Source organism: Notamacropus eugenii, chromosome 1, assembly GCF_028372415.1.
Source record: "Notamacropus eugenii isolate mMacEug1 chromosome 1, mMacEug1.pri_v2, whole genome shotgun sequence".
NCBI classification, from domain to species: Eukaryota; Metazoa; Chordata; class Mammalia; order Diprotodontia; family Macropodidae; genus Notamacropus; species Notamacropus eugenii.
Genome location: NC_092872.1, coordinates 662311889 through 662336201, shown reverse-complemented (window position 1 = coordinate 662336201; position 24313 = coordinate 662311889). Strand labels below are relative to the sequence as shown.

General features: G+C 36.5%; 1 protein-coding gene across 7 annotated transcripts in view; it reads right to left on the bottom strand.

Annotated features, from left to right (window-relative positions):
* The window catches only part of PIGF (phosphatidylinositol glycan anchor biosynthesis class F), a 44421-nt gene that overhangs the window by 3626 nt on the left and 16482 nt on the right, over window positions 1–24313 (bottom strand). For all 7 annotated transcript variants that reach the window (XM_072635694.1, XM_072635698.1, XM_072635691.1 and 4 more), the window contains exon 5: window positions 14890–14998. In XM_072635694.1, coding sequence (XP_072491795.1) covers window positions 14890–14998 — 109 coding nt within the window. The remainder of the gene's footprint in view (window positions 1–14889; window positions 14999–24313) is intronic.

Sequence of the window (24313 nt, the reverse complement as noted above, 5' to 3'; positions counted from 1 at the left end):
GTGTTTTCCTTACAACTAGCCTGTGAAGCAAAGCACATTATTCCCATTTTACAGATGAGGGAAACAATGCTCTGATGGGTTAAGTGATTCCTAAAATAAGATCCTACCTCCTCTCAACATTCACACAAGTAAGAAGTATAAGAGTTGGGACTTGAACCTAGGTGGTCCAAGTCCAAGTCCAGTGTTCTTTTCACTGTACCACTTTACAGGATTATTTTACCCAGTAAAAGAGTTATTTTTATATCAACTAAGTTCTTCATATTAACTGGAGAAATCATGACTTTGGAGTCAGAAGGCCTGAGTCTGAATCTTGGCTATTTCCACATATTTACCTGGGTGACCTTGGGCAAATCCCTCAGCCTCTCTGGGCACTAATTTCCTCACCTGTAAAGTGAAGGAGATTGAAGAGATAATCTCTGTGGTCTAGCTCTAAAGTCTTATGAACCTGTCATCTAGAACAAGAAGAGTAATCATTTACTATCTTCAATTAGGTTTGCTAGACAGTTGCTTTTAGATCATAACCACAGACAGAATTTTTTACAGTGTGAATTGAATCTTCAGAAATCTAGTTGAGTTTATTTAGAATATCCACGCTTATTAGCTGATACACTTCAAAGCTTAGAATTTCCATGCAGATGGGTCTCAATTGGTTAGATTTAGAACAATGAATCCCTGAGGTAATTGCATTATTTGAATTTGCACTGCATAGTTCCACTGGGCTAAAACCAGCTGCAATATGTTACATGTACAGTGCAAATTCCAATATATGTAACCACTCCTGGCCGGAGAGGCAGGAGACCTTGTTGCTGCTCTGCCATTACCTTATGCAGGTCACCTCACCTCTCTAAGGCATATTTTCCTTACCTGTAAAATGAGCTCCTTCCAACTCTAAAATCCTGGAGTCTAATTCTACCTTGGTTGCAATAAGCATTTTTAGACCATCAAGCTTTCATCTTCACATTCCAAAGACAAATTATTCATTCGTTATTGGTCTTTAGAGCTTTAGCAAAGATGATAATGTCATCTGTGATTCTGAGGTGCCTTAGGTTGTACTCCTTTGACCTTGATGAGTTTGGGGTGATTTGTCCCCTGTTCAGAGCTTTTAAAATGAGCATTTTCTTGTGAAAAAGCCTAGTTACGCTACTTTAACTCAACCAAAGATTTGGGTTTGGTTTTTTTTGTTGTTGTTATTTTTTTGTTAATATTAGGTCACTGGAAATGGCCTTTCAATAAAATTCCAGGGTTTGAGGATTTTTTTTTAAAGGCAATGAAAGCAGTTCCTTGGAAATAAAATAAAATCATATTATAGTAACATGAGCTAACCTGGAAGACCAGTCTGAAATTACATTTTCAAAAGAATTAAGTTTGATTATACAAATGCAGGAATAAATTGAAATAATTTAAATTGTTCTTTTATTGCTTAATATAAGTCCGTTTTAATGAATAATAAACTTATAATTAGTATTTTTTGCAAAAATGTGGTGAAGTCAAAAATATTTTTCTCTCTCTGAAATTGTTTTATATTCTTGGCTTAGTGCATTACCTTTTACAGCAAAGTGAACCTCAGCCCAGAGTAGGTTAAGCTTTCAAAAATTCCAGATTAGTAGTGCCTGAATGAAGCTTTATCATAGAATATTTAGTAACGTTTGTTTTAAAATAGTGCTTCTGTGTACAGTACCATTATTAAACTTAAATACAAAATAATAATTGTTTTTTTCTAAGTGGCTTTTTTTGGTCCCATATTAACTCCTAGATGACAAATAAATGAATATGCAGTTTAGCATGTGTGTAAAGCATCAAATTTCTTATCTTGTATAGTAGCAGCCTGTATTTAAAATTAAACAACAGCTTTTTTCTATTAAGAAAGGAGAATTTATACTAGTTTTCTTTCTTCCCCTTATTTTTACTTTTCCTTTTATCTACCTAATGTGGTCAAAAAGTCCAAACCATTTGTAGTCAACATGTTCAGACCACTTGTAGTCTATTAAAATCCAAAAATATTTTCAAAGGCTTGGTGGATCTTCCTTTTAGCTGCCCAGTCAAATTCCAATTTGGGTAAAGGAATCCACTCTCTGTAAATTCCTATCTAATTTCAGGCCTATGCCCCTGTGCTGACATTTGTCTAACATTCATTGAATTATCTATATATAAATAGCTGAAATTTTTTCCAATTTGTGGTTAAATAACAAAAAAAAAAACCCAAAATACTATTTTTAAATGATTGAGTTAGAACCATAAATTATGATTCTGAAATACTGCTTTTCAAAGTATTTTACATAGATTTAGAAAAATTATCATTGCCTTCTTACCAGCAGCAATTAAAACTACCCCCTAATATAGAGGAAAGAAAATGCCTAGCTTCTGGTGCATATCCTAAAGCCATCCCAGACAAGATTATACATTACGACTGCTTAGTCTTATTTCATCTTCCTGAGAGAGGCCATATTCCAATTTAACAGGTTATTTTCTTCTATTACATCATGACTTTATTAAATCAAATAGGGTTTGAAATAAATGGGCCAGGACTACGGTATGGGAATATGTTTATCAAGTAAGACTTTGGAGCAGAAGGGATTGATGGCAAAAGCAACATTTCCATAAGCCCCAGCCTTTGTGAAAGGTTGCTATTACTAGCCACCTCCCACTCAAGATTTTTATTATTGCTCTCCATTAAAAACTAAGAAATGCCAATGTGATGAAAACCACCTTTTCTCCAAATGTTACTTAATCTCTTATTTCCATGGTTTTGATAGCAATGATGATATTTTTATGCAAAGGGTACCATTTCTTCATCAGTCTTAAAAAGAGTCTAGATTTAACATGACATATTCAACCACAAACATTATTTGCCTATTATATGTTAGGCACAGAAAGATACAAAGACAAAATGAAACTGCTGCCCTCAGCAAGCTTATATTTGATCAGAAGAAACATATACACAGTGAGATATATACAAGATAGATCAAAATAAATACTGAGTATTGGGGTGAGAGAGAGGAAGGGTACCACAAAAAAAGTTTTCATGGTTTTCGCTCAAGAGGCATGATGTATAATGTAAAGAGAGATGGATGTGGAGCCGGAAGACACAAGTTGTATGTATGCCTTTTGGCAAATAAATCACCTAACAACAATACTGTATGGGCATTGTGGTTTAGTGGAAAGAGAATTTGAAGTCAGGACCTAGATTATTCCAACCCTAGCTCTGCTCTTTCTTATCTGTATAATACACACTGTTTCCACCTGTGAGATAAAGGGGTCCTTTTCTATACTAAAATTTCCTTCATAGAAAGAACAGTTTCCCTCTTCCCTGCTGCACGTGACTCCCAGGTAGGATATAAGTAAACAACAAGCACTTATTAAGAGACAACTACCTGTCAAGTACTATGATGGGGTCCAGGCATGATAACATAAATGCAAAAAAAAATGAAAGTCTTTACTTTCGAGAGATTTACGGTCTATCAGATACAACTCTATCATGACAGCCTAAGCTGGCCAAGTAGTCGTTGTTCTTCACAACATAGTGGAATAAAGCACTGCATGAAGACATGTCCAAACTTTTGCTAAAAATAATCTTAAAAAAAAACCCATTGTGTACATATACATATTTGTATGCACATATTTAAATATGTATTTATATGTGTTCATGGTTCCTATGAACACTTCCCTTAGCCAAATGACTCGCCCTTGATATTTTTTTCCTATTTCACTTTGTTGCGTTTTTTCCTTTCTGTGTCCTTTGTCTCACAGAAAGATCTCACAGATGTATCACGTTGCTCTTGTTACATTAGTAACAAAGAGAATAAGTACTTGCATAGCAACTACTATGTGTCTGTTACTGTTCTAAACACTTCACAAATATCTAATTGTATCCTCACAACCCTTCGAGGCAGGTATTGTCATCTCCACTGAGGAAGCTGAGGAAACTGCGGCAAAGAGAGGTTAAGTGAACTTTCCAGAGTCATACAGGTGGTCAGTATCTGAGGCTGGAATCAAAGTCAGGTCTTCCTGACTCCGGGTCCAACAGCTGTACCTTGCTGCCTTTAAACAAGAGAGAGAGTTTCAGCAACTTCATACCTAGAGAATAACTAATACCCTGGTTTAAAAGAACTTACTAGTTGTATCTCAGATATTCAACTTTTACAGAGGTGTTTAATAAATGATGAATTGAACAGAATTCAGTAGTTAAGTTAGAATTTAATTTTGTTGGGTTAAACGAAGGGAGACAATTTCATCTTTAAAAGATCAGACTAAATTTACTGGAATAACATAGTTATGCTTTAGTTTAGAATAATTGATTTGGAGAAGGCACTTGGTCCAAGGAATTATTTTTTAAAATTACCAAATAAAAGGCACATCTCTTTAGTCAAGTGGAAAACATAATAATGCTACTGGCCAAAGTACCCTAATGAATTTTGGAAGAAATGTTAAAATCTAATATTGGATTTTAGTATATAACCCAGCAAAAATTTATAAAATAAAATTTTGGTATAAAATCCAGCAATTTTTAAAACTACTATTCAAAGGCACTACTACAAAAAGAAGTTAACTACAGTATATGAAATTTTTAAAACTTTATCTTAGGAAGCATATAACCTTTCCCCATATTTTGCTTCTTTAAAGATCAGTTCCATATTGTTTTTCATTAAAATCAAAAATTACTTGTATTTTCTTTAAAATAAACCATCACAAGGACATAATTTGGTTCTCAAAGTATCTAGTCTATATCAGCATGCAATACTGATTTTTCTCTCATACATAAAAGCATTCAAGAATTTAGCTATAGAAGGAAAAGTAAAGGAGAAAAAACATTTCAAAATCCTAACTACAGTAATCATAAAACATATGTTCCACAAGAGATATAAAACTTTGCAGGTACCTTTTTTTTTTTTTAACATAAATCAAAATGATTGCCAAAAACTTTTTTTAAATGTCAAAAAATCACTTATTGATTTCAGTTCTAAATCATTAAGAAAAAAAATCCCAAGTAAGCATTCAGGTAAGAATTAAAATCATATCTATGGACACACACACAATCAACAGTTAAGGGCCCAGAAAATGAAAGCAGTTTCTGTATGTATAAAATAATGTTAATGTAACAAATACTAAAGATTTTGTATAGTCTTTTGGCCCAGTTTTGCCAACAATTGATGTTTGAACTAAAATGTATTTTGTACTTTAAGATTTTAAAAATCAATCTAAGAATACAAATAATGTAGGTGGCAGTTACTGGGCATTAGGGGCTTTATTATGCCATGCCCTCTAGGTCTCTTATTCATAGCCTCATAGTTTTTTAAAATTTGCAATTACCTATTTTAAAATGTCATCATTTTTTGCTTTTTGCATGTATTTCACCACTAAGCTAAATATGCCAGCTTATGAATAACCTCTGGGTGAGGTGGTCAGGGGAAAGATGCCGTTTGGCACTCAAATTTAAAAAATATTCCAGTATGTTTGCAAATTTCTTATATCTCACATTCTATTTCCTGTATTCTTTTTAGAAATATGTATGTGGCATATTTTAATTTGAAATTAAAGAATTAAAGAAATTAAATTCACTTATAATGAAAATGTTACAATCTCCAGCCTACAAATACATAAGTATATTTACATGTCTATGTCTATGACAGATTAGAATTAGAATAAAATGAATAGGTAGCTGCCAACACAAGATTTTAAAATGATGTCATGCCCATGACCTAAAAAACACCCGAAATGATGTCCCTTTGCCCTTTACATGCAACCACATTTAATAAATATTATTCTTCATCATGTATCCTGGGAACAAAAACCAAAGAGAGAGAACTCTCAGGAGCTTAGCAATGTTGCATGGAGAATTAGACAATTGGCCACTGACAGACATGGAAGTGAAGCCAGACTTCCAACTCCTTGTTCTTAGTGGTTATCCCTATGTTATAAGTGACAGAAACACAAATACTGTTTTTGAAATCAGCAATTAATACATGTGAGTTAGCTTCTTTAAAGATGAAAACATACATATTATGCTTAGTTATAAACTAAGTTTAGACTTTAATTTGGAAGTCTAAGTAAAACTAATTCTTACAATTAGTATATATTTTCCACATTCAAACAATAAGGAAAATTACTGATGTTTCCAAATTGCTCTCGTTAATGTTGTGTTATGGGGGAAATGGTGTATGACACATAAATTAAAGCACTGTGGGTACTGAAAACCACTGTCTTCAGATGAGCAAAATGAACCTAAAGTTGGAACTAGTCATCTATTTGATTTATCCACTGGGTCTTACCATCACAGCTTATCAAAGGGAAATTCTTGAAGCTTTAAGGTCTCACAATGTACTTTCTAATGTGTTTCACTATTCTGTATGTAGATTGTGTCAGTTACAAATACAAGTAACTTTACATTTGCATTCCAAATGGCCCTCTTTTAAATTCTGATGACATGTCTACTGGTTCCGAATGTTAATGTCCTTCCAGTATTCACTGAAATGCCCATCAGCTGGCAGATTTCTGAATATGGGAAAGTATAAAAAGACGAAACTATAGATCAAGCTTATCTTTTTCTTGTGGCAGAGCTATATTCAATATTACAAACATTTATTCAACTAACATATCTTAGGCACTCCACTAGGCTCTAACGACAATGATCTACGTATTCTCATGGATAGAGTTTCTCTAGTAACATTCATACATTCAGGAACTTTGTGTGTATATAGAAATCATGTAATAAATGTGTAATGAAAAGGCATAAATATGAGAAATGCTGATTGAGGGGTAAGAAGTAAAAGAATCAGTCCTTAGTCATGGGAAAGAGAGTAAAATAAAATAAATTATATAGGGATGCAGCCCAAGACCTTGCCCTCCTTAAATAAGACTTTAATTTCTGTCTTCCTTTTTTCCTTTCTTTGTCTTTCCCAAAACCTTAAACCCAGTGCACTACGAAAGCCCACAGATTGGATAACAATTAGGTCCCTACCCAAACTCCACTCAATGGCTGTTTTCTGGACTCTCCTGGCTTAACAGTGATTATCAATAGTAACTGTTGCTCTTTCCCCTCCCGGCTTGATTTATTTATATGTTTTTTCTTTTGCTCATTAAAGGGGCCATTCCCTGATTACTTATTAAAGAGGCCTATTCACTGAATGGGCGTCACCTCACTCTGACTGAGCACCTGAACAGGCCTTAGCTGAAAAAGGTCAAGGTCTCCAATTGCATCCTGGGCTGTCTCCAGTCATCCTGATGAATATCTGGTCGCTGGATCCAGATGGCTCAGGAGGAAAGTGAGGCTAATGACCTACACAGCCCTCCCTCACTCAAATCAAAGTCAAGTGCAAAGTCATGTCATCATTTCTCTGATGTCATGGTCTTCTTCAAAAACAAAGGATGAACACAACACAATCAAATGGAGCAGTAATAAGCCAGACAATGTTAGCAGGCATAAATAATTACATCAACATAAAATTGCTAGTTTATCAACATGATCGCTATCTTGTCATAGCCACCACTAACGTCCACACACCATTTAACTTCTTACTAAATGTATCCAATCAAAGATGGGATTTGTTTTAGTACAAGGTATATTTAAAACAGAAAAACAGCTAAGTTACATGTAGGGTACCCCAAAAGTCTTAGTATGTGTACAGGAAAACATTTTACCTAAAAAAATATATCAAACCAAGTTCATAAAACTGATACTAATCCCTGACTACAGTCAATATAAATTTTTAGTAGTGTGTTCAGATGCTATAACCCTGATTTTGATTTACATAAAAGTATTTTTATATACTACCTGGCACTTAAATTTTGCTCTTTTTCTAAGTTTTGGGAAACATTTAAGCTTAACAAATATTAATTGCTGTGTGAAGCCAGTCAAGTTACTTCTCTTGTATAGCCTCAGGCTACTGTAGGATTTGTAGGTTACAGAGCAAGGGCTGATGAATATTGGTAGTTGCTTCCTCACTGAGAGTTTACCAAACCAATGAAATCACTGGTCCTATCCAGGAAAAAAAAGCGTAATTCCTAAAAATGAAAATGACTGAAAATGGGGACAATAATGTTTTATTTATTTTGCTAGCACGTTATCTCCTCTGAACCTCTCACAACAACACCCCCATTTTACATCTGAAGAAACTGAGGCTGAGAGAAGTTAAGTGATTGGCCCAGGGTCACCTGCTAATACATGTCTGAGCCCAGATTTGAATCCAAATTTTCCTGACCTCAAGTCCAACACTATCGACCTTGCCACTCAGCTGCCTCAATTCAATAAAATGTTCAAATAAATAAGGTAAAACTTTATGTAATCCCACCTGGGGGGAAGTGCTGTTTCACATGGGATTTTTCTCTACCAAATAGTGGAAGTTTACTCCTCCAAATGCTTTATTTTTTTTAAACAACTTTTGATAGACCTTTCTAAAATGTCCAAGATTCAGAGGTTGTTCCTGTAACAGTTTTATACTCAAATACAATTTGGATTCTTTAGCTACAAATTATTCAGTCTTTTCAGTCGTGTCTGACTCTTCATGACCCCACAGAGTTTTTTTTGGCAATAACACTGAGGTGGTTTGCCATTTCCTTCTCCTGCTCACTTTAAAAATGAGGAAACTGAGGCAGATAGGGTCAAATGACTTGCCCAGCTAGTGTCTGAGGCTAGATTTGAATTCAGGTCTTCCTGACTCCAGGTCCAGCACTCTATCCACTGTGCCATCTAGTTGACAACTTAGTTACATATGGAAAGACAATTTTTTTTCTAGTTAAATGACACACTTATTATCTATTTTTTAATTACTACAAAAGTGTGACACAGAAGAGAACTATACATAAATAATAGAATTTACAACTTTTACACCAAAAAATGTAATCATTAAACATATCCCAAATGTCTTCAGTTTTATGAAGGTTCCAGGAACCTAGAGATACAAATATTCATATCTTTTAAACTTGATCAGTTTCTTTCAACTAAAATGTCATCCCTTCCATCCAGTTTTCACCATCCATGATGCCCTGGCCCATGAACTGAAAGTTACAAAAAAAGTCTTGAATTTTTAAAGATAAAAGTCTCACAAGATTCTGCAAAAAAAGTATCAAATTTAAGAGGAAAAAAATTCTTTCATATTAAAGTTGGCACAATGCCATCTCCACAAAACTTTTAAAAAACTTAGTTGTTATTATGTGCTATTTAATGTTAAAAGTTATATTAAATGTTATTAAAATGCTATAGTAAATGCTATTAAATGTTAAAAGTTATATATAAAATACAGGTCTAACATAATATCACACTTATAGTAGGCCCCAAAAAATATCTGATTTGAGCACATTCTATTCACCTATAATGAAACAATATTTTCCAAATATTTATACCCTCCAAAGATTATGGCTTTACATTTTTACCAAGGAGGAGATGGCATATAGCAAATTCAAAGAACTGTAGCTGCAACACTGAGTGGGAAGGGAACAAATTATGAACAGGACAAAAAAGGCAAGTGTAGAACACTTTAAATGGCAAACTAAGGAATTTTTATTTTACGCTGGAAGAAATCGAGCCAGAAATTCTTTTTGATTAGGGGAATAACATTGCCCAACCTGTGCTTTGCAAAGATTATTTTGGCATCTCTGTGGAGGAAGGACTGACTGGAGAGCAGAGCTCAGGAGCAGGAAGACCAATAAGGAAGTTATCACAATAGTTGAGATGAGAGGTGAAGTATCTTAACTAGGGTAGTGGTCATGGAAATGGAGAAAAAAACACAGATATGAGAGATATCATGTAGGTAAAATTGAAAAGACTTAGGAACTGATTGGATATAAGGAGCAGAGAGAGGAAAGAGTTTTAAAATGACTAAGTTTACTAGCCTGCATGTCAGGGAGGACAGGATTAGCAAATTATTAAAGGACTCCAGGGAACAATTAGAAAGGACCAAACCAGAGTGCTGGGTAACATTAAGAGATGGGGAAAAATATGAAAGACATCCTGGAGGTAAAATTGACACGACTTGACAACTGACTGAGGGCCATCTGAGGTTATCAACTCGGCTGATCATAAGTGTGGTAAAGGGTATCCATTGCCTCTAAAGGTAGCCCACTCAGGTTCTCAATAGCCAAAATTGTCACATTTCTCCTTACATAAAGCCGTTCTATAACTTCCACTCATGGTTTTGGCTTCTGGGTCTAAGCAGAATTAAGTCCTCTTCCAGATCACAGCTCTTCAAATGGGAGCAGCTATGTTGTCTTCTCCCTCATGCGCCCTGCCCCTTCATCCCTCATCCCAAAGTCTTCTTTCTAGATTGAATATCTCCAGTCCTTCAAGTTTTTTACGACATGGTCGGTAATCTCCCGACCATCCTAGTTCTCTTCCCTCTGTATACTCCAGATTGCCTATGACCTTTCTAAAATGTGTTACTTTAAAATGAGCATAATATTTGAGATGGGGTCTGAGAAGGAATAAACACAACAGGACGATTTCTTCCCTTGTTCTGGACACAATGCAGCCTCACAGCATTAGCTATTTAAGGGGCCATGTCATACTACTGATTCAGTTTTAGCTAACAATTCATTAAGAGCCCTGGATCTTTTTCACATCCAAACTGTTATTTAGCCACGTGCCATTTATCCTTTACATATGAAGCTAAGTTGTTGTTTTTTTAACCCAAAGTACATGACATTATAAATTGTCATAAACATTGATCTTAGGGAGGCAGTGTGATATGACATAGTAGACAGAGGTCAGTCTTTGAGACAAGAAATTCAAATTCAAGTCCTTCTTCTGACATGATAGTTATAAGACTAAGGACGAGTCACTTAAAGTGTACTAGGGTTCCAGCCAATTCTAAAACTGTAAGTTGCTGATCTGCATCAGTGAAGAGAATTTCACATGAGGAACTCCCTAGTCTAACAATATCATAGATCCAGGCCAAGGAAAAATATTCATCTTGTTAAATTCAACCCATCATTCTAGGCCAGGGGTGGGGAACCTGCAGCCTCAAGGCCACATGTGGCCTTCTAGGTCCTTGGATGAGGCCTTTTGACTGAGTCCCAGTTTTACAGAACTAAACCTTTTATTAAGGGGATTTGTTCTGTCAAGTTTGGATTCAGTCAAAGGGCCACACTTGAGGGCCACAAGTGGCCTCAAGGCTACAGGATCCCTCCCCCACCCCGGCCCTAGTCTATCAATATCCTTTTGGATATTGTCATCTGTCCTATTAGTCACCTTTCCTAGGCTCATGTCATCTTAAAATCTGACAAGCATGTCATTTATGCCATCACATAAATCATAAAAATGCTAAATAGCACAGAACCAAGGCTTATATCAATCACTGTAGCACTTTACAATTATCACCAAGTTCCAAAGTATTTTATTTTAAAATATATTCCTATGTCCCAAAGATGACTACAAATGATAACAGCAAAGACAGTCGTTTTGTTAGTGTCCTGTTCCAACTGCTGGGGAAAACTAGAGAGCAATGTGGCAAAAAAAAGAGAGAGAGAGAAAGACACAAAGACACACACACACACACACACACACACACTCTCTCTCTCTCTCTCTCTCTCTCTCTCTCTCATGCACATAAACAGGTCAGAATTTTACACCATACTTACACTTCCATTTTTCAGCCAGTCTCTGATCTCACTGATCTGGTTACTTCTTCTTTTGATGCACATCACAACCCAGCCATACTTAATTTACGTAATTCCTGCTCATGTTCTCTCACAGATCTTCCAAGGAAGATCTACCTAATGTATTAAAAGGTTCCCCTTAGACTTCCTACATTTCATGGGAACCAGTACAATATTTGAGCTGACCAATCTGTTAGCCTCTTACTCTTACTATGACCAGTCCACTTCTTTCCCCAAACATAAATTTCCTTTATCATATATCATTTCTGATAAAAGTCTGACACGGAGATTATTTACTACTGTATGAGTGAATCAAATAATGCTAAAACTTGAGAGCTGGAAGGGACTCCACAGATCATCTAGTATGATATGACCTATACATAAAAAGAGTCCAAGCTATTACAAACTTGCCCAGTCTGTGCCTCGGGACCTCCCAGGAGGATGAGCCCACTGCCTCTAAGGGCAGCCCCTTCCACTTTGGAATAGGCTCTAGATGTTAGCAAGGTTTTCTCGATGTCAAGCCTCTTTGCAACTTCCATGCACTGCTCCCGATTCTTCCCTCTGGAGGCACACAGAATACCCCTAAATCATTCTTCCTCCACATGACAGCCCTTCTGATAGCTGATGATTCGCAATCTTGCACTGATAGATGGAGAGCCAATCATTATAAATACTGAAGTAACAATATCCGACATATACATATTGCTTTGGTTATAAAGTACTTTACACCATTTAATCAGTCAATACATTCAATATCACCACTTTACAGATAAGGAAAATGAGGCTCAGGTGGATTTACCCAAGGTGACTGGCAGTAGTTGTAAAACTAAGTTTGAATCAGACCTTGGTTTCTAGTCCAGTGCAATCTCTGAGACGCCTGCCAGTGCTTTTTTTCCCTCCCCCTACAGTGTGTTAGGCCTCAATAACACATGGCACAGTTTAGTAGTGAGTCAAATACAAATCAGATGCTTTACTACTACCAGTATTGCCTGTACTCAAATCTAATGTACACAAGCATAAAGTCAAATAAAATAACTATTCAAACAATGGAATCTGACTTTTACTTTAAAAAATTAGCTCATCAAATGATTCTTTTTCTTTTCTTAGACTGGAAGAGGGTGTGTCATAAGATTATGATGTCACTTTTACATAATGCTTTAAGGTCTGCAAAATTCTCTCAATGGCTATTCATAACAACAGTGCCTGTTTCATGAAGTTGTTACATCCACTTTAGAGAGGAAACTGAGGTTCAGTGGCCCAGTCACTTTCCCACAAAGTTACTAGGTAACCCCAATTTTCTGTTTTGCTTCATTTTTTAAAGAGAACCCCCCAAAACCCTTATTAAATGAGATTAAACCTCCTGTAAAATTAACAGCATGTCTAAACGTCCTTGCCCATGACCTTTCTTTTGCTTTCCTATGGTTCTTTTCTGCAGGGATGTATATTTTTGGTGATACATGAAAGTCTTTAATACTGACAGAAAAACCTCCAACACACTCAAAAGTAACATTTTTGTTACAAAGTATCTTTTTTGGACCTATTGCTAGGATGAAGAAATTCAAAAAAATGCAAATTCAAAAATGCTTTTAAAACATCTCCTTAATCTAACTTCATTATAGCATTATAATATTAAAAATAATTAGGGAAAGAACTTAAGACACATTAAGAATCTGTCACTTACCACTTGGTCTTCTACTACTAAGGTACCTACCTAACTAGGAAGTATGTTAATCTGACATTCAAATCAATATCACCAGGCATCAGTCTAGGACAGTCACATATTGAGATGACATTCAGAAAATAATCATTTCACCAGTAAATAATAAAAACACAGTGTTCAATTACTGCATTTTATTACATTTTATCCTTTTCCTAATGATAGCAAACAACAAAAAAGGCACATTCATCTTATGACATCACTTAGGTACTCAGTAATATATTTTGGTCAAATTTATACCACAAATTAACTATTATCAGAAAACTTTTCAAATGCAATAATGATGCATTTTGACAAAGGAAATAATGAGAAAATATCAGGAAAAAGCACTCTACCTTTCTTCTTCCAATACAAGAACAATCTTTTCTAGCTATTCCTATAGATCTGACATCTACATCATACTCTCCCCATCATTTATTTCACTGTAAAAATAAAATAACTTCATCATATGCTTTTCTGAGCTTACAAGTTGACAGTCTGCAACGAAGCCAAGAAAATTTGGTTCTTAAGTTGTAATTAATTCTTGAGGGTTTCATTGATATTAGTCCTGATTTTCTTCCACTTAGTTTAAAGATGATAAAACTTAAGCAGATGAAACAACTGATTTATCCAGTTCCCACAATGGTAGCTAATATCAGAATCAATGCTAGGCAATTCCTCCAATTTTCAAGTTTGCTGCTAGAGTCAATCATCTTTAAACCTTATCAATTTTGTCCAACGTGTTTTGTTTAGGTAGTTTCTGTCAAGTCATCACATTTCTGAACAACCTGGAGCAGAGAGGGTGAGGGAGTGAGAACACGGTGGGAGCCCAATCAAAACTAGAAAAACCAAGAGACGACGAAGAAGGCTAGTTTCTCATACTTCTTCACAGCTACCAAAGTGACTGGTAGAGTTATGCCCAGGGTATAATAAAGCACAGAGGACAGTAATGTTATACCCAAGGTTTTGGCTGCAGTCCTGAATGTCCACTGTCATTGGGGATAGGCACTGGGGGAATCCCAGTTCAACTGGTCCTTGAAATGGCAGTTGGAGTCAAAGGAACACACAAAACTTACATTGGTTACAAAGGACGTTTGAGATGATTTTAGTTCAATCCCCTATTTCACAGATGCTGAAACTAAGGCAAAGAGGTGAAGGCAATCAGTACTTTCATGACTCTTCTGGAACAATTCAAAAAAGGAACCCTGGCTCAGAATATAAAGTAAAATTTGAAGCACTTTATTTTGTGAACACATACTGCAATATGGTAGTTTAGCTTAAATATGTTAGTTACAAAATATAGTTATGTACCACTAAATAATATCTAACTGAAAGGTCCATCTATGTAGTATAAGTTAAAAAAAAAATCTCAGATTATCCCACTAAACCAGGATACATGATTATTTTTATAAATTTATAGATGTTAACTATAGAAAAGTATCTGTCACAAACAGTACCATAAAAATAGGGAGAAAAAAGAAAAAGATAAATTACAACCTAGAAAAAAGATTAGCTGAGATCTAAATTTGTAAATACTATTTTGATTCTTTAATCTTATCTACATGCTGTAGTCACATGATCTAATGATTTTGGTAATGAAAACTGACCTGCCACGGCCGTTCCCAATCCAATGGAATAGGAAATGCTCCAAGCCATGCTCCTACCACACTGGACAATGTGGTGATCTGAAGACTATTATCCCAAATAGATGAAGCTCTGTAAAATACAAATATATTTAACATTTAGGGCAAACAGGTAAGCTACTGGAGAAACAAGTTAGCAAACAACATGAATGAATGCTATTTTTAGTATTTCTTTAAAATGAAGGTCTCAAACTGCTTTACCATTGTTAAAAATCTATAATTTTATTTATAAATTTACGAGAGCTAAGGCAAAAAGTCCTCAAATTATATATCCATGGCCACAGAGAATTAGGGCAAAATATGAAAGCAGAATTCACACATCCTAACTAATGAATCTGTCTTACCATAAAGATCAGGGTCACAGATCTCTCTGGTAGCCTGGTGAAGCCTACAGATGAATAATATTTTTAAATAATTGAAGGGAATTCTAAATTTCATTTAGAGGTCAATGAAAATAAAGATGTAATTTTCTTCCCTCATTCAAGGTCAAAGATCTTGTCAAAATCTATTCATGGGTTCCATCCTATTTTAGATGTTAAATTCTAGTTAGGAATGTTATACATATATTCTGAAAGACTTACATAAATTGATGCAAAAAAGAACATTGTACACAATAACAGCAATAATGATCAATTGTGACTTACTACGAACATTACAGGATACAAAATGAATAATTTTGACTATATTAAATGAAAAAATATTGCACAAACAAAACCAAAGCTGCCAAGATTAGGAGGAAAGTAGAAAATACGAAAAAATGTTTACAGCAAGTTTCTCTAATGAAGGTCTCATTTATCAAATACAGAGAGGACTAAGTCACCTATATAAAAATCCAAATCATTCCCCAATTGATAACTGGTCAAAGGATATGAAAAGGCAAATTTCAGAATAAAACCTATCTACAGTCATATGAAATAAATGCTCTAAATCACTATTGATTAGAGGAATGCAAATTAAAACAACTGTGAGGTGCCATCTCACATATCAGATTGGCCAATGTGACAGAAAGGGAAAATGACAAATGTTGCAGAGAATGTGGAAAAATTGGGACATTTATGCACTTTTGGTGGAGTTGTGAACTGATCTAACTAATCATTTTGGAGAGTAATTTGAACTTATGGCCAAAGAACTAGAAAACTGGCCATACCTTTTGACCCAGCCACTATTAATTAGATCTATATCCTAAAAAGATCAAAGAAAAAGGAAAAAGACCTTCATGTACAAAAATATTTATAGTTCTTTTTTTGTGGTGGTAAAGAATTGGAAAGTGAGGGGATGTCCATCAATTAGGGAATGGCTGAACAAGCTGTTGCATATGATTGTGATGGAATACTTCTGTTTAATAAGAAATGATGAACATGATGTTTTCAGAAAAAAGTAAGACTTATATGATCTAATGTATAGAAGACAGCAGAACCATGAGAATATTTTTTTAAAAATTTATTATTTTATTGTTCCCAGGTTACACGTAAAAACAATTTGTAACATGTTTTTAAAACTTTTGAGTTCCAGATTCTTTCCTTTCCTCCCTCTCCATGTCCCTACCCCATCGAGAAGGCAAGTGATTTGATATAGTTTATACATGTAGTCATGCAAAGCATATCCACAACAGTTATGTTGTGAAAGAAAGCATAGCCAAAAAAAAACCTCAACAAAAATAAAGTAAAAAAAGAGTATCTTCAATCTGTATTAAGACACCATCAGTTTTTTCTCTGAGGATGGATAGCATTTTTCATCATAAATCCTTCAGAGTTGTCTTGGATCATTGTTTTGCTAAGTCATTCACAGCTGATCATCTCACAATATTGCTGTTACTTTGCACACAGTACATTCACTTTGCATCAGCCCCATGCAAGTCTTTCTAGGTCTTTCTGAGAGCATTCTGCTCTTCATTTCTTATGGTGCAATAGCATTTCATAACAATCACATACCATAATTTGTTCAGCCATTTCCCAATTGATGGGCATCCCCTCAATTTCTAATTCTTTGCCCTCAGAAAAGAGCTGCTGTAAGTATTTTTGTACATATAGGTCCTTTTCCTTTTTTTTTGTCTCTTTTTGGGAGATAGACTTATGAATGGTATTGTTAGGTCAAAGGGTATGCATGATTTTAATAACCTTTTGGGTGTAGTTCCTTACTCTACAGAATGGTTGAATTAGTCCACAGCTCTACCAACAGTGCATTAATGTCTCATTTTTGCCACATTCCCTTCACCATTTTTCATTTACCTTTTCTGTCCTATTTAATAATCTAATAGGTAGAAGGTAGTACCTCACAATTGTTTTAATAGTGAGTTTAATAGTTTAACAGTGAGTGAGAATATTTTTTCAGATGGCTGTAGCTTTGATTACTTCATCTGAAAACTGATTATATCTTTTGATCATTTATCATTTGGGGAATGGCACTTATTTTTATAAACTTGACTCAGTTTTCTATATGTTTGAGAAATGAGGCTTTTATGTAATAGTAATTTAAAATAGAAAGATCTTCCTCATTAATAGGTCCATAACAATCTGCTTAAATCGCCTAGAAGCCTCGGTCACATGTGGTAGGAGGAGTTTGCTGAAGAGGCAGAACAGGAAGGGTAGAGCAGAACCAGGAGGAAATGAGTGAGTGGGGTCAGGTCAGAGGGGAAAGAACACAAGTCAACTGACACATTGTGACAGTTGACAATTGAGAAGATCCTGGCTGAGGGAGGGGAGGTTTGAGACTGACACATTGTGACAGTTGAGAAGATCCTGGCTGGGGGAGGGGAGGTTTGAGACTGACACATTGTGACAGTTGAGAAGATCCTGGCTGGGGGAGGGGAGGTTTGAGACTGACACATTGTGACAGTTGACAGTTGAGAAGATCCTGGCTGGGGGAGGGGAGGTTTGAGACTGACACATTGTGACAGTTGACAGTTGAGAAGATCCTGGCTGAGGGAGCAGGGAGGTTTGAGAATGACTCTGCCCCCTGCTGTGACCATGTTTATTAACTTCTTTGTCACCATGACAGATTTTGCTTTCTGGTTCAGGGATTTGGCTTTCTGGTGTTTAAATAAATGTTTTTCTTCTGCCTTCAATATGGAGAGTGTTTTATACTTTGTGATTGAGAACTACGCCAGCTTATTCATAGTCACTACTAGTGCCATGAATATTGCCTTGGCGATACTTTACCAGACACTTGCTTCAAATTCTTTTCACAGTTACTATTGTTAATTGTATTTCCCTCCATCCTATTCATGTCACCCCCATTTATTCTATTCTCTCATTTCACTCTGTCCCTCAAAAGTACTTTCCTTCTGACTACCCTCTCCCCCCCAATCTGCCCTCTCTTCTATCACCATCACCTCCCCTTTTCTAATCCCCTTCCCCTCCTCCTTTTCTGTAGGATAAGATAGATTTCTATACCCAATTGTGTATGTTATTCTCTCTTTAAGTCAATTCTGATGAGAGTTCACTCATTCCCCCTTAACTCCCTCCTCTTCTTCACTGTAAAAGCTTTTTCTTGCCTCTTTTATGAGATGATTTACCCCATTCTACCTTTCCCAATATGTTCCTCTCTCACTCCTTAATTTTATTTTTAGATATCATCCCTTCAAATTCAACTCACACCTGTGCCCTGTCATATATATACTTCTTCTAACTACCCTGATAATGAGAAAGGTCTTATGAGTTACAGATATCTTCCCATGCAGGTAATATAAACAGTTTGACCACATTAAGTCCCTTATGATTTCCCTTTCCTGTTTACTTTTTCATGCTTCTCTTGAATCTTGTATTTGAAAGTCAAAATTTCTATTCAGCTCTGGTCTTGTCATCAAGAATGCTTGAAAGTCCTCCATCGCTGAATGTTCATTTTCCCCCTGAGGGATTATACACAGCTTTGCTGGGTAGGTGATTCTTGGCTATAATCCTGGCTCCTCCTTTCATATTCCAAGCCCTCTGTTAATGCAGAAATTGCTAAATCTAGTGTTATCCTAACTGTGGCTCCACAATATTTGAATTGTTTCTTTCTGGCTGCTTGCAAAATTTTCTCCTTGATCTGGGAACTCTCGAATTTGGCTGTAATATTCCTGGGAGTTTTCATCATGGGATCTCTTTCAGGAGGTGATTGGTAGATTCTTTTCAATTTCTATCTTATCCTCTGGTTCTAGAATATCAGGACAGTTTTCCTTGATAATTTCTTGAAAAATAACGTCTAGGCTCTTTTTCTGATCATGGCTTTCAAGTAGCCCAATGATTTTCAGATTCTCTCTCCTGGATCTATTTCCCAGGTCAGTTGTTTTTCCAATGAGATATTTCATATTGTCTTTTATTTTTTCATTTTTTTGGTCTTGTTTTATTTCTAATTGATTTCTCATAGTCATTAGTTTCCATTTGCTCCATTCTTTTGTGTATCCTTTATCAAACTGCTGACTTTTTTCTCATGATTTTCTTGCATCACTCTCATTTTTCTTCTCAATTCTTCCTCTACCTCTCTTACTTGATTTTCAAAATCCTTTTTGAGCTCTTTTATGGTCTGAGACCAATTTATATTTTTCTTAGAGGCTTTGGATGTAGGAGCTTTGACTTTGCTATCTTCTTCTGTGCTATCTTTTGATCTTCCTTGTCTCCATAATAACTTTCTATAGTCAGAGATATTTTTGTTGTTTGCTCATTTTCCCAGTCCATTACTTGACTTTTAACTGTTAAAGCAGGGTTCTGCTTCCAGGGTGGAGGGCATGCTGTTCCAGGCTTCAGGGGTTTTATACAGCTGTTTTCAGAGATACTTCTAGGGACCTGTAAGTTTTCAGTTCTTCTAAGGTGGTATGAACTAAGGAGAGTGGACTGTGAGCTGGTCTATGAGTGACCACAAGCACTCTTTTCTGCCCTGGAACTGTGAGGAGGGTTCCCCCCCTTCACTAGGGCTGCAAGCTCTGCTATGGTAGTGCTCCTCCTTGCCCTGGGACTGTCACCCAGATCCAAGTATGGCCAAAGCAACAGAGTCCTACTTCATGCTAGCAAAAATGCCCTTGTAATCTCCTTCTGACCAGTTGCTGAACCCTTTACTGTCTGTGGGCTAAGAGCTTAGGAAACAGTAGCAGGTGTTTTTGCTGTTGCTTCAGTCACTTCCAAGGCCTGCTCCAAGTTTGGTTGGGTTGGCCTGCACTCCTTTCTCACCCTGGTGCAACAGACTTTTCCTGGGGACCTTCCAAGTTGTCTTGGGCTGGAAATTTGTCTTACTCCATCTTTTTGTGGGTTCTGTTGCTCTAGAATTTGTTTAGAGTCATTTTTAAAAGATATTTGGAGGGCTTTGGGGAAAAACTCAGGCAAGTCCCTGCCTTTACTCTGCCACTTTGGCTCTGCCTCCTACCATGAGAACACTGTACACAGTAACAGCAATATTGTAAGATGATCAGCTGTGAATGACTTAGCTGTCCTGATTAATACAACGATTCAAGATAATTCTGAAGGATTTATGATGAAAAATGCTATCCACCTCCAGAGGATACTTTCAGAGAAAGAAGTGATAGAGTCTGAATGCAGACTGAAGTATACTTTTTAAACCTTTTTGGGGGTGGTGAGGGGGGTATTTGGTCTGTGTTTTCTTTCACAACATGACTAATATGGAAATGCTTTTCATGGCTGCACGCAAATCTATCAAACTGCTTGCCCTCTCAAGGAGGGGAGAGGGAAAGAAAGGAGGGAGAGAATTTAGAACTAAAATTTTTTAAAATAAATGTTAAAATTTTTTTTACATGTAATTAGAAAAACAAGTGAAATGAGAGGAAAAAAGAAGAAAAAGAGAAAGATTTGGCTGTTCTACTCAATAAAATTATCTAAGACCAAAGGACCCATGATGAAAAATGCATGTTTATCCTTGTAAGTATCTGACAACATAGCTGAAAACATCATGCTAAAAAACATGAGAGCAAGCACACAGTCTTTCTTCACTCCATTGGTGACTGGCAAACTGTGAGAGCATTATCCAGAACCTGGGCAAACATGCTTCCATGAAACTGATGTACAATACTGATGAACTTCTCCAGGTAACCAAATTTTGACATAATTTTCTGTAAGCCCTCACAACTGACAATATCAAAGGCCTTAGATCAATGAAGGTTGTGTACAGACCTCTGTTCTGCTCCTCGCATTTCTCCTGGAATTGTTGGTGGTAAACACCATATCAACTATTCCTTGGCCCCTTTTGCAGCCACACTGGCTCTCAGGTAGAAGACCATCTTCCAGATGAAGGATCAATCTATTAAGGAAGACTGGCAAAAATCTTGCCAGCAATAACTAAGAGAAAGATTTCCCCTGTGATTGTCACAGGACAGTTGGACAACCTATTTCCTTCGCCATTATAGAGATGGACAATGCAGGCATTCTTGAATTCCTGGGGGGATAACATCCTCCTCTTGCCATATAATCTAGAAAATTTCAACCAGCTTTTGTATGAGCAATGAACTCCTCCCTTCTGCTGTGCCCCTCCCCCCACCCCTACCTTGTAAATCTTAGATGGAATAGAAACAGCACCAGGTACTTTGCCACAGGAAAAGAGCCTAATGGCATTCTTCAGTTGGAAATCTGGCTAGAGAGAGCCTGACTTGAACCTGAGGTAAATAATGACTTCAGCATTGGTCGATGGTCTGTTGAGAACACTACAGGAGTATCTGGCCCACCTTTCCAGAATCACGTCCTTATCACTCATCAATGTGGCTCCATCAGCACGGAATAGTTGAGATGCACCATAATTATGTCTTTCGTCCACGAATAGCCTTCAAGGCATCATAAAATGCTTTGGATTGTTAATATCTGTATAAAATTGAACTTCATCTGCTTCTTATTGAACCAAGAATCCTACATGTCTCTGATCTTTGCTTGTACTTTACTTTCGGTGAAGTTAAATGCTGCCTTCTTATAGACAGATGGACAACTATCCTGCTGGTAAATCCTAGGGAGGTCTCATTTTTCATTTAGCAGCTTCTGAATTTCCTCATCATTTCTGTCAAATCAGTCTTTGATGCCTGTTCTGACCCAGAGGAGTAAATGCAGCGCTACACACTAAATCTCTGAAAGCTGCCCATTCCTTTTCTGCTCCGCAGTTGGCAACAACCATGTGTTGGCTCAGCTTTCCCTCCAAGTCAGCAATAAACCATTCCCTTCAGGACAAGTGCTCTAATCTGTTGACATTAAGTCTTCTGGTAGTCATCTTGCCTTGGGGCCGCTGATTTTGCTGAATGTGAATATTGAGCTTAGAGAGAATGAGTAGTATAGCAGTCTGTGTCACACAATTCTGTCATCACTTTCACATCCTGTCTCTTCTCCTTACAATAACAGTCTACTCATTTATACTTTTACACTGGCTGTACTTCATGCTTGAAAATAAGACCCTCCTTAATGCCATCTCTTACGAGTCCAAGACACAGTTCATGTATTATTTTCTACATGAAGCCTTTTCTGATGTCCCCACTATTAGTGCTTTCCCTCTCAAACTACTTTGCAGACATTTGTATTTGTTTACTTTACATCTGTGATGTTTACTTATTTTATGTATTTGCCTCTCTTATTAGAATATAATCCTTGAAGGTAGGGATTGTTTTATCCTTGGTGCTTTCATCTCCAGAACCTAACAGGGAATAAATGCTTGTTGACTGGTTGATCATACAAATATTTAGTTAAAGCAAGGAAAAATATTATTTAAATAAGTAACCAAAGTTCCAATAAAAATATTTATGGCAAATAAACCCACACGTTTCAGAGCTGCATGGAACCTTAGTGGCTATTTTAATTTCATCAATACGTACCTGAAAAAGAATTTCCACAAGAGACCATCTAGCCTTTTCTTTAAAAATTCCAATGTAGGAGAATTCAGAACTTCCAAAATCAGGAAATAAAATTTATTAAGCACTTACTGTGTCACGCACTCTGCTAAGCAATGGGGATAAAAGGAAGGCCCCAAACAGTCCCTGTTGTCATGAAACCCACCGGCTAATATAGATAGACAATATTCAAACATGTGTACAAGGCAAATTGGATATAATCAACATGGAAGGTACTATTATTAAGAGGAATCAGAAAGGCTTGCAGAAAGTGGGACTTGAAGGAAAGTGCAAAGGAAGCCAGGGAGGATAGAAGGTAGAGATGAGGAGGCAAAACATTTCAGGCATGGGAGACAGTCAATGAAAATATTCAAAAGTTAAGAAATGAAATATCTTGTGCAAGAAATAGGCCAGTGTCATTGGATCACAGAGTATGTGGAGGGAATAAAATATAAAAAGACTAGAAAGTTAAGAAGGGGCCAGGTTACGAAGGGCTTTGAACACCAGAAGATTTTATATTTTATCCTGGTGATAATAAACCACTGTAGTTTACTGAGTAGAGAAGGGATGGCATGATCAGACCTGTAGTTTGAGCTGAGTAGGACTGGAGTAGGGAGAAATTTGTGACAGCAGAAACAAACCAGCAGGTGGTGATGAGAGTCCTCTATAAGAATGGTGGGAGTATCAGAGGAGAGAAGGGAGCCTCTGCAAGAAATATAATAAAGGTAAAACTGACAGGCCTTGATTGGATATGGGGGTTGAGGTTGAGGATGATACTTTGGTTGCAAGCTTGGGTGACTGAGAGATGGTGGCATTCTTGACAATAATAGGCAATTTAAGAAGGGGAAGGGTTTAGGGAGAAAGATAATGAATTTAGTATTGGACATAATGAGTTTAAAATCCATTCATAAGTCATCTAGTTTGAGATATAAAATAGGTAATTGGAAATGTGAAACTGAAGGTCAGCAGAAGGGTCAGGGCTGGATAAGTAGGTCTGAGAATCATCAACAGAGAAATGATAATTGAATCCATGGGAGGTGACCAGATCACCAATAGAAACAGTCAAAAGGAAAAAAGAAGACAGCCCAGGACAGAGCCCAATACAGGCACTGCACTTTGAGCTAGCTCAGATTCTTAGGAAGTTTTCCCATTCTGCTAGTCTAAACTTGCCACGTTGCAACTTCCACTCACTGTTCCTAGTTCACGTCTATAGGGCTCAACAGCACAAGTCTCATCCCTCTTCCATATAATGGCCCTACAATACTGAAAGACAGCTATCATATCCTCCATGAATGATTTCTTTTCCAGACTAAACATTCCCAGTTTCTTCATAACAAGTGCGTGATGACTTCACTAACTTCTAAATAAAGTTTTTATTTCAGACAAAAACATTTTTAAAAATGAAGCAAACATATTGTTGAAAGGAAAATTATTCACAATTACAGTTATCCCAAAGTGGAATGGGCTGCGTCAGAAGGCTTCAAGTTCCCTCTTACTATGGGTCTTTAAGCAAAGGTTAAATGACAACCAATGCAAGACGCTGGAGAGGAAATTGTTATCCAAGTATTAGATGGAGTCTCAAATTCCTTGCAACTCTGAGGT